The sequence below is a fragment of the Eutrema salsugineum genome, unplaced genomic scaffold (genome assembly GCF_000478725.1).
Source record: "Eutrema salsugineum unplaced genomic scaffold, Eutsalg1_0 scaffold_13, whole genome shotgun sequence".
NCBI classification, from domain to species: Eukaryota; Viridiplantae; Streptophyta; class Magnoliopsida; order Brassicales; family Brassicaceae; genus Eutrema; species Eutrema salsugineum.
In genome coordinates this window covers 8766880-8782890 of record NW_006256885.1, presented here as the reverse complement: position 1 = coordinate 8782890, position 16011 = coordinate 8766880, and the positions used below count along the sequence as shown (strand labels likewise).

General features: G+C 39.5%; 4 protein-coding genes across 5 annotated transcripts; 1 reads left to right on the top strand and 3 right to left on the bottom strand.

The window, feature by feature from the left end:
• Window positions 1–115: 115 nt before the first annotated feature.
• Window positions 116–3782, top strand: LOC18023162 (ATPase family AAA domain-containing protein 3). 2 transcript variants are annotated; one of them, XM_024159806.1, is made up of 9 exons: window positions 116–579; window positions 789–884; window positions 1163–1273; window positions 1359–1668; window positions 1895–1985; window positions 2180–2504; window positions 2750–2898; window positions 2976–3497; window positions 3630–3782. In XM_024159806.1, the coding sequence occupies exons 1-8, from the start codon at window positions 256–258 to the stop codon at window positions 3475–3477; spliced, it is 1908 nt and encodes a 635-aa protein (XP_024015574.1). In that variant the 5' UTR covers window positions 116–255; the 3' UTR covers window positions 3478–3497; window positions 3630–3782. The 2 variants fall into 2 exon arrangements, with proteins under 2 accessions (XP_024015574.1, XP_006408347.1); XM_006408284.2 differs by lacking the exon at window positions 3630–3782 and having other exon boundaries at window positions 2976–3594.
• Window positions 3783–5061: 1279 nt separating this feature from the next.
• On the bottom strand, window positions 5062–7294 carry LOC18023161 (NADH dehydrogenase [ubiquinone] iron-sulfur protein 6, mitochondrial). The gene is made up of 3 exons (XM_006408283.2): window positions 7068–7294; window positions 5565–5649; window positions 5062–5466 (listed from the first exon to the last, which is right to left on the bottom strand). Exons 1-3 carry the CDS (start codon window positions 7203–7205, stop codon window positions 5357–5359), a joined length of 333 nt encoding a protein of 110 aa, XP_006408346.1. The 5' UTR covers window positions 7206–7294; the 3' UTR covers window positions 5062–5356.
• A 387-nt stretch (window positions 7295–7681) lies between these two features.
• Window positions 7682–9623, bottom strand: LOC18023160 (NADPH-dependent oxidoreductase 2-alkenal reductase). The gene is made up of 5 exons (XM_006408282.2): window positions 9356–9623; window positions 8972–9149; window positions 8515–8681; window positions 8296–8378; window positions 7682–8206 (listed from the first exon to the last, which is right to left on the bottom strand). Exons 1-5 carry the CDS (start codon window positions 9599–9601, stop codon window positions 7828–7830), a joined length of 1053 nt encoding a protein of 350 aa, XP_006408345.1. The 5' UTR covers window positions 9602–9623; the 3' UTR covers window positions 7682–7827.
• A 1254-nt stretch (window positions 9624–10877) lies between these two features.
• On the bottom strand, window positions 10878–15316 carry LOC18023158 (D-xylose-proton symporter-like 1). The gene is made up of 14 exons (XM_006408280.2): window positions 15272–15316; window positions 14795–14895; window positions 14522–14600; window positions 14178–14237; window positions 13966–14032; window positions 13756–13880; window positions 13250–13351; window positions 12759–13127; window positions 12624–12671; window positions 12453–12515; window positions 12174–12254; window positions 11958–12056; window positions 11716–11853; window positions 10878–11357 (listed from the first exon to the last, which is right to left on the bottom strand). The coding sequence occupies exons 1-14, from the start codon at window positions 15314–15316 to the stop codon at window positions 11226–11228; spliced, it is 1509 nt and encodes a 502-aa protein (XP_006408343.1). The 3' UTR covers window positions 10878–11225.
• Window positions 15317–16011: the final 695 nt, after the last annotated feature.

Sequence of the window (16011 nt, the reverse complement as noted above, 5' to 3'; positions counted from 1 at the left end):
GGGTCGGGTTAAATATCAAGAAATCGACCCGAAACGTGAAACTAGTAAACGAGCCCAAACACACATAAAAGCTATTTTATTATTGTCCCGCCGAAACCCTACCAAATGAGACTGAGAAACGGGCCTTCTCTCCGATGGCAACAAATATCTCGGCTTCGAATTTCTTCTTCTCCAAGCCAATCTCGTCTACATAAATCTATTTATCTTACAGCATTCTCGATTCCGGAAGAACCCTAAGTCTCCTCCGCAGGAAGCATGGCTCAGAAATGTGCGATTGGTTTAATTTCAGCCCTAGCAGCTTCAGCTTCTCTTGCGCAATCGAAAGTCGCTGCTGCAGATGGTCCTTTCACTTTCTCTGGACTCTCTAATTCTCCTCCGCCTTCTGCGAATCCTCAGCATCAGACTGCTTCTTCTTCTCCGTCGTCGCAAACTCCGTCGACTGCTGGTAAAGAATCTTCTGCTCTTCCGCGGCCTCGGAATGATAATCCGAGGACGAGTTCCGGTGGTTTCGATCCGGAGGCGCTGGAGCGAGGAGCTAAGGCCTTGAAGGAAATCAACAATTCCTCTTATGCGAAAAAGGTCTTTGCCTTCTCTGTGTAGTTTGGGATTTTCTGTTTTGATCTTTTCTGAACCAATCGAATCATGCAACGATTTAGGAGAGTGGAAGCTGATAAAAGCATTCTTTCTAGGTTAGAAGTTTCATATAGTAGATCTCTCTGTCAGATCTCAGAATTGTTCTTTTTCTGTGTTTTAGGCTCACAGTTGGTGTGTGTGTTGGTTTCTTTCAGGTTTTTGAAAGTATAAAGCAGCAAGAAGAGACAAAGCAAACTGAGTTTGCAGCCAAGGCGCAAGAGTTTAAAGCTATGCAAGCCCAATCTGAAACGGTGAGATCTACTAACTTTAAAGCTTATTATCCGATATTTTGATGGTTGGCATGTTTATATGAGTCTGTGGTGTTACAACTATGGCTACCTAATAGAAATGAGTAGGCAAATGCTGCGTAAAGTTTATGCAGTTATCTTAGTAAAGTCGAGAATAGTATCCTGCTTCCACCACTACAGCCATTAGTGATCACTTGAGACACTTCCTCTGCATCGTTTATTATTCGGCTTAGATATTTCTTGGCAGCAAAGTTGTGTGCCTGATATTTTCCATTTTACAGGAGAGGCAAAAGGTAATATATGATGAACAGAAAAAACTTTCTCAGCACCAAGCACAGACAAAATCGCAGATGGCCCGTTATGAAGATGATTTGGCAAGAAAGAGGATGCAGGCATGCAACTTTCCCTACAGTTTTACAATATCTAAAGTTTCTTTTCTTCGTTATAACAGCTTTTGTTGTGTATATCGTTTTACAGGCTGAGAATGAGTTTCATAGAACAAGAAATCAAGAACTTGTGAAAATGCAAGAAGATTCGGCAATCAGGCAGGAGCAAGCTCGACGAGCTACAGAGGAACAGATCCAGGCTCAGAGGCGACAAACTGAGAGGGAGAAGGCTGAGATTGAACGTGAGACAATCAGGGTCAAAGCTATAGCAGAAGCGGAAGGAAGAGCCCATGAAGCAAGGCTCGCTGAAGATGTAAACAGGAGGATGCTTGTTGATCGTGCAAATGCAGAAAGAGAGAAATGGGTTGCTGCTATAAACACTACATTCGACCATATTGGAGGTGTGAGATTCAATTCCATACATGGTGTCTCTGTTGCTTAGACCTGGAATCCCTGCAGTGTGCAGACATTGATGCATAAGTAGATATCATCCATTTTCAATGAAAATGCTCGTGTGCCATGAATTAGTGATTGATATAGATGTGGGACCTAATCTGTACATTACATTGACATATGGAAGTTCTAAATGTTTGAACAGGTGTTTGACACTTTACTCTTTTTTCCTAGGCGGGTTGCGTGCAATTCTAACGGATCAAAATAAACTGATTGTTGCCGTTGGCGGTGCCACCGCTCTTGCAGCTGGAATCTACACAACGAGGTAAACACTATATTGTCTGTAGGTTGAGAAATTGTTTGCTATGATCAGGAGTTCTTGTTGCTCAAACGTTGAGGAAGTAGCTAAGAAAATTCTCGTTTTACAGTTCTTGATTATTTTTCTTAGTTTGCCTGTCAGTCCATTGTTCTGCAATATAGAAATATTGTCTTTGCTGACTGCTAAATTGCTTGTTGCAGAGAAGGTGCAAAGGTTATCTGGAGCTATGTGGACAGAATATTAGGACAACCATCCTTAATCCGAGAATCATCAAGGGGCAAGTACCCTTGGTCTGGTTCGCTTTCTCGTGCAATGTCCACATTACGCGGGAAGGAGTCAGCTACCAAAAATGGAAAAGGGTTTGGTGATGTTATTTTGCATCCTTCCCTACAAAAGAGAATTGAACAGCTAGCCAATGCAACCGCCAACACAAAATCCCACCAGGCTCCTTTCCGTAATATGCTTTTCTACGGTCCTCCAGGAACAGGGAAAACAATGGCTGCCAGAGAGCTGGCTCGTAAATCTGTAAGTATGCTTTCCATATAGGTTTCAGTTATTGTAAAATTAATTATATGAGACATCCGAATGGACATTGGAATCTCTAGCACATAGAGTTTAGACACTATAACAGAAATTGGTGGTTGCTGCATTTTCCATGATTGCATCTGAAGGTTGAACTCATAATTTTTTAGTTCTAGGTTGTTCATGTTCTTCTCGGATTTTGTTACTTCATTACTTTTTTGTTATTCTAACATTTGTAATTCTTCTAGGGTTTGGATTATGCGCTGATGACTGGTGGAGATGTTGCTCCCCTTGGATCTCAGGCTGTTACAAAGATTCACCAACTGTTTGATTGGGGGAAAAAATCTAAGAGAGGCTTATTGCTCTTCATTGATGAAGCCGACGCATTTTTGTGCGAGTAAGTGTTATTATTTTACAAGCTGATCATTTTAACACTTTGTCTATTGTTTTGATGTGTTCATCGCAATTTAACAGGAGAAACAAAACATACATGAGCGAAGCACAAAGGAGTGCACTAAATGCTCTTCTCTTCCGTACGGGTGATCAGTCCAAAGACATAGTCTTAGCACTTGCCACAAATCGACCTGGTGACCTAGACTCAGCTGTGGCTGACCGTGTCGATGAGGTTCTTGAATTTCCCTTACCGGGAGAAGAAGAGCGGTTCAAGCTTCTAAACCTCTATCTAGAAAAGTACATAGCTCAGGCTGGTCCAAGAAAGCCAGGTTTGTTCCACCGCCTCTTCAAGAAAGAGCAGCAGAAGATCGAGATAAAGGGAATTACCGAAGAGCTCTTAAAGGAAGCGGCTGCAAAAACCGAAGGGTTTTCAGGTAGAGAGATTGCGAAACTGATGGCGAGTGTTCAGGCAGCTGTTTATGGAAGTGAGGACTGTGTGTTGGACTCCATGCTCTTCAGAGAGGTTGTGGATTACAAAGTGGCAGAGCATCAGCAGAGAAGAAAACTGACTGGAACCGACTGAAAATGAGATTTATATTTAAGGTAACCAAGTTGGGCTCATAATTTCCCGATTGGTTTTTTGCTTCAAGCCATCATGGACCCGATATTATCCTCGTGGTAAGCCAAGTAAAGTTTGTTATTGGACTCAAAATTTTCCGATTGGGTTTTTTACAGGGTCTGTTACTGGGCTCAAAGTTTCCTGATTGGGTTTGTTGCCGAGATTAAAAAAAAATCGTCACGTGCATTCTGTTTTCCAAAGGCCATAATAGTGGGCTTTAGAGGGCCCAATATCATCCCCTTTGTAAAGCCTTATAAAGTCTGTTATTGGGCTTCTCAGTACCCCGATTGAGTTTGCTGCTGGGCTTTAGTTAGCCCAATATTAACCTCTCATTAAGCCTATTAGATATCCATAATAAGCCCATTAACGGCGATTAGAGGCATATCATAGGCCCAATCAATGGCCTATTAGAGGCCCATCTTTAGCCCATTTACGACCATCAAAGGCCCATTAACGGCTTAATGGAGACCCATAATCGGCCCATTAAAGACCCATAATCGGCCCATTACTGGAGACCCATAATCGGCCCATTAAAGACCCATTAACGACCTATAAAAGGCCCATCATTGACCCATTAAAGGCCCATCGTTGGTCCATTAGAGGCCCATAAGACGCCTACTAACGACCTATTAGAGGCCCATTATTGGCCCATTAACGGCCAGTTAAAGGCCCATTAACGTCTATTAGAGGCCCATCGATGACCCCTTAACGGCGTATTAAAGGCCCATCATTGGTCCATTAACGACCGATCAATGGCCCATTAACGGCACATCGTGGGCCCATTAACGGTACATCATAGGCCCATAAGCGACCCATTAACGGCCTATAAGAGACCCATCAACAGCCTATTAAAGACCCATTAATGACCGTAACCGGCCCATCATGGTCTAATAGAGGCCCATTAATGACCTACTGATTGGCCCTATTAGAGGCCCATCATTGGTCCATTAACGGTCGCTCATTGGCTCATTAACGACCCATCGTTGGCCCATTAACGGCATATCGTTGGCCCATTAACGGCGTATTAGAGGCCCATCGTTGGCCCATTAACGTCTATTTGAGGCCCATCAACGGCCTATTAGAGGCTCATTAACGGCCGATTAAAGGCCCATTATTGGGCTATTAGAGGCCCATTAACGGCCTACTTGAGGCCCATCTTGGCCTTATCACGGCCTATTAGAGACCCATCATTGGTCCATTAACGGCCGATCATTGGCCCTTTAACGGCCTTTTAGTGGCCTATAATGATTCATTCTCATAATTTCTCCGATTTGATATTTACTTTAGGCCATAATAGTGGGCTTTATGGACCCGATATCATCCTCGTAGTAAGCCTAGTAAAATCTGTTATTGGGCTCATAATTTCTCGAATGGTTTGACGCTTTGGTTTGTTAATTGATTATTTTTTTTCGAGACTTAACAGCTCAACGTTTAATTTACAATTGACATTATGTAGACTGCTCACAACCCCATTAATAAACTTTAAAAAGTTGTGAAAAAATCTTGTAAACTAAACTCATTTTTGTAAACTAAAAATCATATTAAATCTTGGTGGCAAAAATGGTCGTTACGAGTTAAGAAAAAGAGAGTCAATAATCAACACTGGCTTTAGCAATCCCCAAGCCTTTTTTGAGCGGCATGGAAAAGACACAGATATCAGATATTGAATGTTGCTACCTGACGCGAGTGGAAGTGAGATCAAACAAAATCACACTTACCCGACTTTGATCAAATCCTTTATTACATATGAAATTGCCAGAGCATCACAAAAGCGATAAACAAACTTGAAAATACAATAGAGAAAGGGGAGATAGACACCAGAGATCTTACTTTCATATTTGTCTTAGTGATGATGATCTTGAACATAACGAAGGCCACAGTACTTACAGATCGCAGGCTCGTCTAGGTCGAGGCATATGAATTCAATCGGATGACCGAGGGCCGGATTGGTGTCTGCAAGTTATAGCAAAGTTGATTTATAAATCAATCTCCAGTTTGGCAAAATCACTAAATCAAATATCTGAAGCCACTGATGAGAAGAGGAGACAAACCTCCTTCACAAGCAGCAATCCTTCCATCAACTTTGATTGGTGGAACCTCATTGATCAGTTCCATTGGTGACTTCTTGCTTCTATCCTGTACAGATAAGATCCTTAACCACGTTATGAAAGATTACCAGGAAAGCGGCCAAAGAAAATATGTGTGACGCAAACTTTATAGTTTACCAGAAAGAACTACTGAAATTTGGCATAATCACCAGAAAGCTAAAATTCCCTAAAATGAATCAGTTTTCTTTGAGAGCAGAGGTGCCATCTTTAACTAGGAATAGTATGTGATGAACAATTTCGTTGCAAGAACCCACAAGAAACCCCTATGGCACGGGTGCATTCAACTAACCAGAGCAATTTGATCTGCCTTTTTGTCAAGTTGACACAAACAAAAACTCCTGGTAGTAAAGAGAAGTGCCAACATAAACGAGTACTCAAATGAATCTGTTGACTAACAAAGTAAAACTAATTGTAAACTAACACGGGGCAATTTTCAACCTCACAAAATTCATCAGTGGAAGGAAATGGTTCGACGACCGTCAGGTATTAAGCTAATGATAGTGATGGTTTAACTATTGGAGAAGGAAAATGCCATGCAATCGTTGAATTATCTTTTCAATTATTAGACTTGAGAGTTGCAGAATAAGATCCGCAATTGCATAGAATATCACAGATTGCACCAGAATTTCAAGCTGATAATCCAGCAATAAGCCATCAAAGATAGTAACACCGTAATCAAGGAAGCATGAGAACACTTTCTACTCACATTAAAGCTATCTCTTAATTGCCTACTCCCATTCTACTCTCAGTCCTCTGGCTAATGTTGTATCACTGGATTATGGATGTAAATATATACGTAGAGTGCATAAACACATCGATAGCAGCCCTACGATTCCCCAGGGAGCAGAAGAAAACGCAGTAATATTTCCAAAATCCAAAACAATTTGTAAGAAGATTCAAATAGATAATATGAATCCTGATCTAACATCGAAAACTTACTTCACTTAATCAAGAGAATCGGGAATACAGACTTATACTAAGGACAATTAGCCAAAATCAAGCTTCCCTGTGATTTCCCGAATCCAATTAATGCCAGTAATATAGTTTCACGAAACCTCGAAACCGTAACGAGTTTCAGAAAAACGAATCGATTACCATACCAGATGAGCGAATCGTAAACATACCAAATCACACGATCTAACCCTAGGGGAGATCAACGAGAGTAATTTCCCGAGCAATTAACGCAAATTAGAAAAGGAATCAAAGTCTCGGGACAGAGTAATTGCGGATAGGAAAGAGCAAACAAAACTAAGGTCATACCAGATGAGCGAATCGTAAACATACCAAATCACACGATCTAACCCTAGGGGAGATCAACAAGAGTAATTTCCCGAGTAATTAACGCAAATTAGAAAAGGAATCAAAGTATCGGGACAGATTAATTGCGGATAGTAAAGAGCAAACAAAACTAAGGCCATAGAACACCAACAATCGCCCCCCAAGTACCTGCATCCATTTGGCGGTGTGATTGCCCACTAGATCGTCGGTTGGAATGCCGAGCTGGGTGGTAGCCACACTAAAGTTCCTCCTCGACGACGGAAGAATCTGCGATCGGATTAAAGCTTTCAGGAGATTCGACGCCATTTCCTCCAACACCGAAATAATCAGAGCAAGTCTCTGGGAAGAGAGAGAGAGAGCGAGAGGGGTGGTGGTTTGTGATTAGCCGAACCAGCAACGACGCCTTTACTTGGGCTTTAGTTATAAACCATAGCTCACATTTTGAATAAAATAAAGGCCCATTTACAATTCCCCAAGACCATTGGTATCGTTGTTCTCGGGTCGTTCATGTTAAAGAGATGATTAGCTAAATGCTGCTGATTACCTTGGTAAATACATAAGAAAAGGTAACATTTTGCTACTATATTTTGATTCTGATCGATAATTACTTTTGGATAAAAAAATAACTACGAATTGTTACAGAATATTAGTACTCATATGTCATTAAATATACAACAGAACAACGACATTTGAGTTCTAGATTCAAAATTGTGGAATATCAAAATTGTGGTCTGGCCAATTACCAATCAAAAAACCATAACAGTCGTCGGAATGCAAAGATGTATAAACTAAAAGACTTTATTTGCAAAAAAAAAAAAAAAAAAAAAAAAAACAGAGCGAAATGTAAGCACGTATCTTAAACTTCCGACACAACTACAACACAAAGTGATAACTCCTCTCGAACAAAAAACAAATCTCAACGTCTTATTCACTCACGAGCCACCGCGATGAGCTGTTTGCCGACGTTCTTACCATGGAAGAGTCCAATCAAAGCAGAAGGACCATTCTCGAGTCCTTGGGCTACATCTTCAACATAAGTGATCTTCCCTTCTCTAATATAAGGAATCACAAAATCCAGAAACTTGAAATATTTGTCGAAGTAATCAGAGACCACAAAACCTTGCATCCGAACCCGCTTGTAGATGACAGTTGCTAGGTTGTGTACACCTTCTTGCTCCTCGAGGTTGTACTGTGAGATCATTCCACATACCGCGATACGACCCTGTAGCTTCATGTTTAGGAGCACTGCGTCTAGCATTTTGCCTCCTACATTCTCAAAGTATATATCGATGCCTTCCCGAAAACACCTGGTGAGAAAAATATCTCATAGGGTTTGAGTCAAATCTCCTTTACATGAAGCTATTAGATATCGGTATTAAAATAAGTAGTCACTGACCTCTTCAGGGCAGCATTAAGGTCTTGCTCTTCTTTGTAATTGAAAGCTTCGTCAAACCCAAACTTATTCTTGAGAAGATCAACCTAAAACAAAACTCAACAAAGACGGTAAAGTCACTCTCTCGTTAGAATTTACAAAGACATGACACGAAAGAAACCAATCGAAATACGTATGTTGCGTAACGGATCAACAGATGGAGTACAAGAAAAGTCTGAATACCTTTTCATTACTGCCGGCACTTCCAACGACATAACAGCCCATAATCTTTGCAAGTTGTCCCACGAGCTGACCAACTGCACCAGATGCAGCTGACACGAAGACAGTCTCTCCTTTCTTAGGAGAACAGATTTCATAAAACCCAGCATAGGCAGTCATACCGGCCATACCTGTCAGAAACAGAGCATTGCTTTTAAGAGCACTAGTAAACTATTGAAACTTGTAGCGTGTTGAAAAATGTTATTCAACATGATTGGAAGATTGTGCCAATGAAGCATGCATTATAACCCAAGACCAGACCATAATGACCAATGTTAAATGCCGAAAATCATAGGGAAAAGCACATCAAGCATGGTAAAGCGAGGCTTTCTCACTATCCAAGTTCACGTTTTTGTTTTCTCTGAAATTACCAAGTGAAAAATTACATGCATGAGCCAAAAGATAAGCCTTGATAACATACCGAGAAGCCCAGTGTAGTAGGATAACGGAACATCGGTGTGTTGGATCTTGAAATGTGAAGGATTTGGAGTTATAACACTGTACTCCTCCCATCCAACTATTCCCCAAATTAAATCTCCCTTCTCGTAATCTGGGTGCCCAGAATCTATCACTTCAGACACTCCAAACCCATAGATTGGCTGCAACAAAAAAAAAAAAATTTATACATTGAAAATCAAAGCAGGCACAAAATTGGAAAATAAATTACTGGCCATAAAATTAGCATTGGAAATATTTAATGATTTTGTAAGAGACATCGTACTGGTCAAAATAATAGAATAACGTTACCGCATTTTAATAAAATAATTTTTCCAATCCACAACTGCTTCAAATATGTAAAGAATACCTCGCCGGGATTGTAAGCTTGAGCGAGAGCAGCAGTGGGATCGGGCTTGCCCATGCGAATGCGCATGTAAGGATCGCAAGACAAGAAGAGATTCTTCACCACAATCTTCTTGGATCCCGCCGGGACCCTTAAATCGACGGTGGTGTCGTTAAAGATGAGGTCTGATTCCTTGGGGAAACCGGTGACGTAATCTCGCAGTATGACTTGCTTGTTGGTCGCTGTCGCTTCGCCACCTGTGGTCGCCATTTTTTTTATCTGGTTTAGGTTTTTTGATAGCACAGGATGATTTTTTCTTAAGAACGTTGAGGACGCGTCTGCATTTTTATAGGGGGCTTTGTTGTGAATCGTGTCATCATAGCCACACCGCCAAAAGAAAAAGAAAGAAAAACGAGAAGATTCTCGTATTTCCATATTTCTTTTCCTGTTTTCCCTTTCGTGTAATAATAATCAGTGACGTCACAATTGTTTCGCATAACTGTTTTTTTTTCTTTTGCAATGAATACATTTTCCTTCCACACTTCATCATTTATTACATGGTCGGCAGGTATTTATTTTATCAAATACTATGTTGAAAAAAAAATTAACAACAAAAAATGCATGTATTTTATATACAAAGATAAAAGATTTAACAGTTATTCGTTTTTATTAGAACTTCATTTTCTCCATAGTTGAGGCCTTGAGGGAAAATTATTCTAAGTTTATAACCACAAAATATAAAACTTTATTAAATTTAATAAATATAATGCTAATTTATGTTTAGTCTCAGGTTGTCGTCTACCTTCGAACGTGGATTTAAACCTATTTTGTTGACATAGATGTCTAATCGATCTTCGAAATCTCCCAGCAAAGGAAAAATCCCAAAACAGACATTAGTAAAACACAATCCAAAATTATTTACACTCTAGTACAAACAAAAACAAAAGCATGCAAGTGACTTCAACGAACGAATAAACAACAAATATTCCGACAACAACTTAAAACAAAGAGAATTAACGATAATAAATTATAACCACGTTGGCTGATAATAAAAATTAACTCACTCGCGAGCAACAGCAATAAGTTGTTTCCCCACGTTGTTACCGTGGAAGAGTCCAATCAAAACAGAAGGTCCGTTCTCTAGACCTTGGACAATATCCTCAACATATGTTATCTTTCCTTCTCTAATACACGGGAGTACGAAATCCAAAAACTCAGAGTATTTATGATAGAAATCGGTAGCTGCGAAACCTTGAACCCGGATCCGTTTGTGAGCGATGGTGAGCAAATTATGCACACCCTCTGGTTCCACCATATGGCTAACGTCTACTTAGATCATAGGTGTAACTCTTTACTTGATTGGGGATATGCATTTTTTTTTTCGGTCAGCTTTATTCATTTTTGCGGATTTTGACTTGTGATGGTAACACTAATACAAACCACTTAGCTACATGTTTTGTTCTGAAAAAGAATGCATTCATGTTGAGAAAAAAGAAATCCAGTTTCCATCATATCCAATACAATAAAAGCAAAATGTAGTTAGTAATTAAGAAAAATTTCCATCGTATAGTCAATACAATTCAATCTTACATCTTACCTAACAATTTATTAAGTGTAGCTTATATGGAACAAATAGAAGGGACACACAAAATTGCAATAGAATAAACATATAAATGGGTGAGGTGCGTTCTTCTTACATTTTAATAAACATTCGAATTTTAAAAGTTGTCCAACGCACTAAACTTTTACCGCGAGCTGCACTGCCCCACTTCTTTTTGAACCAAACCGTAAAATTTCGCGGTAAATAGCGACGCCACCTGCGGTTCCTGCGTTTGCCATCTAGAGCCTCAAACAATGAAGCAGCAGAGAAAATGGAGCTAAGGTGAGAATCCTTTTAGAGACATTTGGCTTCAATTTCTTCAAGAGTGAGACCCTTTGTCTCAGGAACAATGAAGTATATGAAGAAGAGAGACAATACACATATCACTCCAAAGCCACTGAACAATACTCCAGCTCCTAACAGCTCCTGCAGCAAAAATACCAAGGTGAGCTAAAAACTCTCAAAGTCGATGATCCCAGGGGAAAAACCGGAAGATATTATGGAACTAACAAGATATATGTATGTGTTCACAGTTAAATCCACAGCAACACCTAAACAGAAATAGTGGATTACTGATAAGGCTTTCTTGCGTGTTATCTAGTGCACGATCACTGTAATCAGCTCAGAAACAATCTTCGAGTTGGTTAGCTGAGATCTAAATGGGGAACCTCTAGTTAAACATGCTTTTCCAAAGTTATAGCTGAGTTCTATTTAAAGATATATATATATATATATATATATATAGCAAATCAGCAAAGTTGTTTCATGGTTCCGGGATCTTTACCTTTAGAGGTGAGAAAGCGAATGTCACAAGAGCGTTTGTACCGAAATTCACAAGCACTGCTATGCTGATTCCTCGACCCCTTAATTTTAAGGGAAATATCTCTGAAATCATCAGCCAACCAATAGGGCCAAAGGATAACTGCAAGATTGAAGGCAGATCTTTAAGATCGCACAAGAAAATATCACACTAAACGTAGCCAAAAATGAACTTTGATCAGAAAAAAATCTGTAAAAAGGTTTAACCTGGTAACAACCCACATACAGTAGCAATGCAACTACAGCAACAGCTGGTACAGTATTATAAAAGATGTAGTAGGATCCCAGGAGGAACAACGAAACCACCTGTTAAACAATTAAAGATACACAAGAGGCTAAATTTCCGAGTTATTTAGGTTTTCTGTCTCATGTAATCGAAAAGACAAGAAGAAAAGGAAAGACTGAAGAAGTCAGAGGACAGACCATGCCACTAACACCACCAAGAAGTAAAGGTCTCCTTCCAAGTTTGTCAATAACTATAACAGCAACTCCAGTCATTAGCAACTACAAGAGCAAAGGACCACGTCAAGTCTTCGAAAGGAAAAATACAAGTAGCTTTGCTGCAGAAAAATTCAGTTCACAAGGATGAAACGGTTTAAATGTTCTTAGCTTTCATATAAAAACTTGGTACCAGACATTTACTGCAAAGCGTATCAATCCTCCAATATTTCATAGCCCAACCAGATGGAAGAAAATGAATACCTTCAATAGACCGAGCAGGATTGAGATCCGAGTTGCATCAGTCGCAGCAGAAAAGCCGGCAGTCTACAGGTAATGTTAGTGGTAAAAACAAAGAAGTTAAGATTTTCTCACGAGTTTCTTCCGAGTGAAAAAAAAAAAAAAAAGACAACTGGATTAGAGATGAAAGAAAACCTGTAGTATTGATGGTGCATAATAAAGTACACTTGGTTGCCCGGTTATCTGCCATATGAAAAGGAAACATTTATATACAGTATTTAGCTATTGTTCTTTTTCCTAAGGACATTTTGATAAATTGACTGCACCAACCTGTTGTAACAAGACTAAACCTCCTGCTATAGTGAGAGCTTTTAAGCACTTGCCTTGAAATAATTCACCAAGTGTAGCTTCTTTATCCTCACCCGCAGAGGAAAGTTCGGCCAAGATCTCATTTACTTGTTCAGCGGCTGAGTCAACTATGACAGACCCTCTAAGGCGGCGAAGAGACCTGATTGCAGCCTGTTGAAGGTTCTCTACATTCCCTTTTCCCTGGAGAGAGCGCAGTAAGAGCCACCTAGGAGATGCTGGTAGCCAACACATGCCAATTCCCATAATAACTGGCAAAGGGACAATTGTTGCGTACATGTAACGCCAACCAGAAATAACCGTAACCCAAAGGCTACCGATTCCATAACCTCCCTTCACAAAATTCTATGTGTCAGATTAATTTGGTGGAAAAAAAGGCTTCATTACAGAGAGAATCAATTCTGTAATTTCAAACTCAGCGATAAATTTCCAAATCCTTAGATTCGAGAACTTACAACCATCCCAAGGACAGTGGAGAATTCTTTTAGTGATATCATCCGTCCACGTATTTGACTCGGAGCAGTCTCCGCAATATACATTGGAGCCGCGTGCATTGTCTAAATATAAGGGAACATAACAACTTTCAAGTTAAGAAAAGTGCTAAAAAGTGTAATCCATAGCTGCATGGATTCATACATGGTGTTAAAATATCTTAATTTGACCAATATACAGACGAAGAAATCTATCTCAGGCTGTCCCGAATTCCACGAACCAATCAACGTATTCAAGAATGCATACACTGCCAGGTTAGTCAATATATGTGTAGTTGTATTGTATGTGGATGCATCGGATATTGACACATGATGAGCAATAGAGATAAGCATATTTCTACCAAGTAGCTATTTTGTGTAAAAGTTGATTCGTGTAGATTAAACAGTAAAAAGCAATCCGCAACTGGAAGATCACACGGGCATACACAAGTTTTAGCAGGAAGACACTAAAAATTCACGATTCATCTTACCAGTCCAATTCCGATGCCATACATAAGCCGTCCAATTATCAGGACAGAAAAGACAGGTGCTATTGCAGTCACAATGGCTCCAACAAGATATACGAATGCAGCCAAAATCAGCTCCTTTCTTCTTCCTTGAAAAAGCAATCCAACAATTCAACTTTTTTCAGATGGAGACGCTGCTACGTAACCAGATGAAGAAATTCGAAAAAACAAAACCTATAATGTCGGCAACACTGAAAGCCACAATGGATCCAATCAAGGCACCGTAAAGTGAGCCACTAGTCTGCACAAAATTTTAAAAATACTGTAAGGAACATTACGTTCTTTCCACAAGAAAGACCACAGTTCCTCTAGGCAGGAGACAGTAACAAACAAGAATGCAGTAACCAACATGAACAAGAACGAAGAAAGGTGAATCATAGACTCACAATTATACCAACATCCACTGGAGACAAATTGTACCATGAAATTCCACTTAGCGTAGGCGACTGTACAGGAAGGAAAAGCAGAGTAATTAACAGAATTGTAAACGGCTTAGACAGTTGAACAAGTACACATGCATAACAAACAACTATGCAGGAGAAATTCAAGGGAACACAATGGCACTGCAGAATGCAGGTGTAAACAATGAAATAGCGTCATTTAAGTGGGATATCTTAGTCCCACGTACACAGCTTCATGATATACAAGCTTGAAAACAGCAGCTGAAGACACGGTGGTTAAGTAGAACTCCAGTACCTATGCACAGTTTCAGACAAGGTAAAGCCATTACCCTAATGGAGATGGTTGCACAAGATGTTGCACCAATTTCGTAACCAAAAAGCAACGCTCCAAGAGCCGGAAAGAGAAACCTGCAATAAATGACTTCTTAGCATGCTTTTCGACGAATCTGTAATGTTCACACCTAACAGCTTCTCACTAGTTTTTGGCAGAAATATTGGCAATAAACTGTGAATAGAAATCAAAATCTTTTCTGGGACCACAGTTTTATTAATTAGTATTAATGACTACCAAACAAGGGAAAACGACAGAGAGAAAAACTCACGGGGGAATGGCTGCAAGAACAGAGAAGTTTTCTGGGCTGTGGTTCTCCTTTATCAGAGGTTCCTTCACTGAGCTTATCCCACCTGAAGAAGAATCACCAACCTACAGAGGACTATAATTTCAGAAATTTTCAATATAAATTTTCGATTATTAGGTAACTAAGTGACTTGATACCGATTTGACAGAGTTGGGATTGTGGAATTGAACAAAATCGTTTAAAAATTTGATTTAATTTCATGTTTGAAAATGAAATCCCAATTTCGCAAGTTCCACACGTTACAGAAACATCCACATTTCTCTTCCCACTCAGAAAAAAATCAAGCCAAACCCTAACCTATCTACTGTATTCAAAACTCTTTCGAGCCCTTAAATCGACCGGGAGAAGAATCGAACAAACAAAACCCAGCTCGCGAGCAAAATCGAATGAAGAAGGGGAAACAAAATACCAAAAGAGGATGTGTAACAAGAAGTGCGAAACCTGTTTAGCAGAAGAGATCGATTGCTTCTCGGAATCAAACCCCATGGCTACGGAAGCTTGATATGGAGCCCGAGATTCGTGAGTGTGATCTGTTCAACGAGACCACAGATAAAGATCTCGCTGTGGGTTCCTACGATTGACTTCTTTGGTTTTGAGCTCAACGAGCTTCAAATTCGCAGAGGATAGAAATGTGAGGAAGGGAGAGGACAATCATGCCAGGGTGATAATAACTGTAACGGGACAGTGAAACAAGCTTTAAATAGTAGATCTTTCAAATTAGGATACTGTTTTTCAATTTTTTTGGGGTTAAATAGGATACTGTTTTCCAATTATAAGAAAAATACTATAGACTTGATAGTGTTTTAGCGTAAATAAAAGCAAATTGAATACTGAATTTGGATCTATTTCTGTTTAATCAAATTCCAGTTTTGGATTTTCTTGCCGAGAAAATTACAAACAGCAACGACAAACAAATTGACCGTAAACGACAAAAGAAGAAGAAGAAACATTTTAATTTTTTTTTCCCACTAAAACATGTTTTTTTCTGATGAAAAGAAATTATCACAAACAGCCAGGTATCATGTACCGCTTGTATTTATGAAAAAAAATCCGTTTTGGAGAAAAAAATCATTCTGCTATATTTAAGAAATCGATGGAAGATATTTTCCTGTTTTAAATTTCAACTTCTATATGTGAGTTTTATTATATATAAAAAAAAAACCTCTAATCTTTGCAATGTA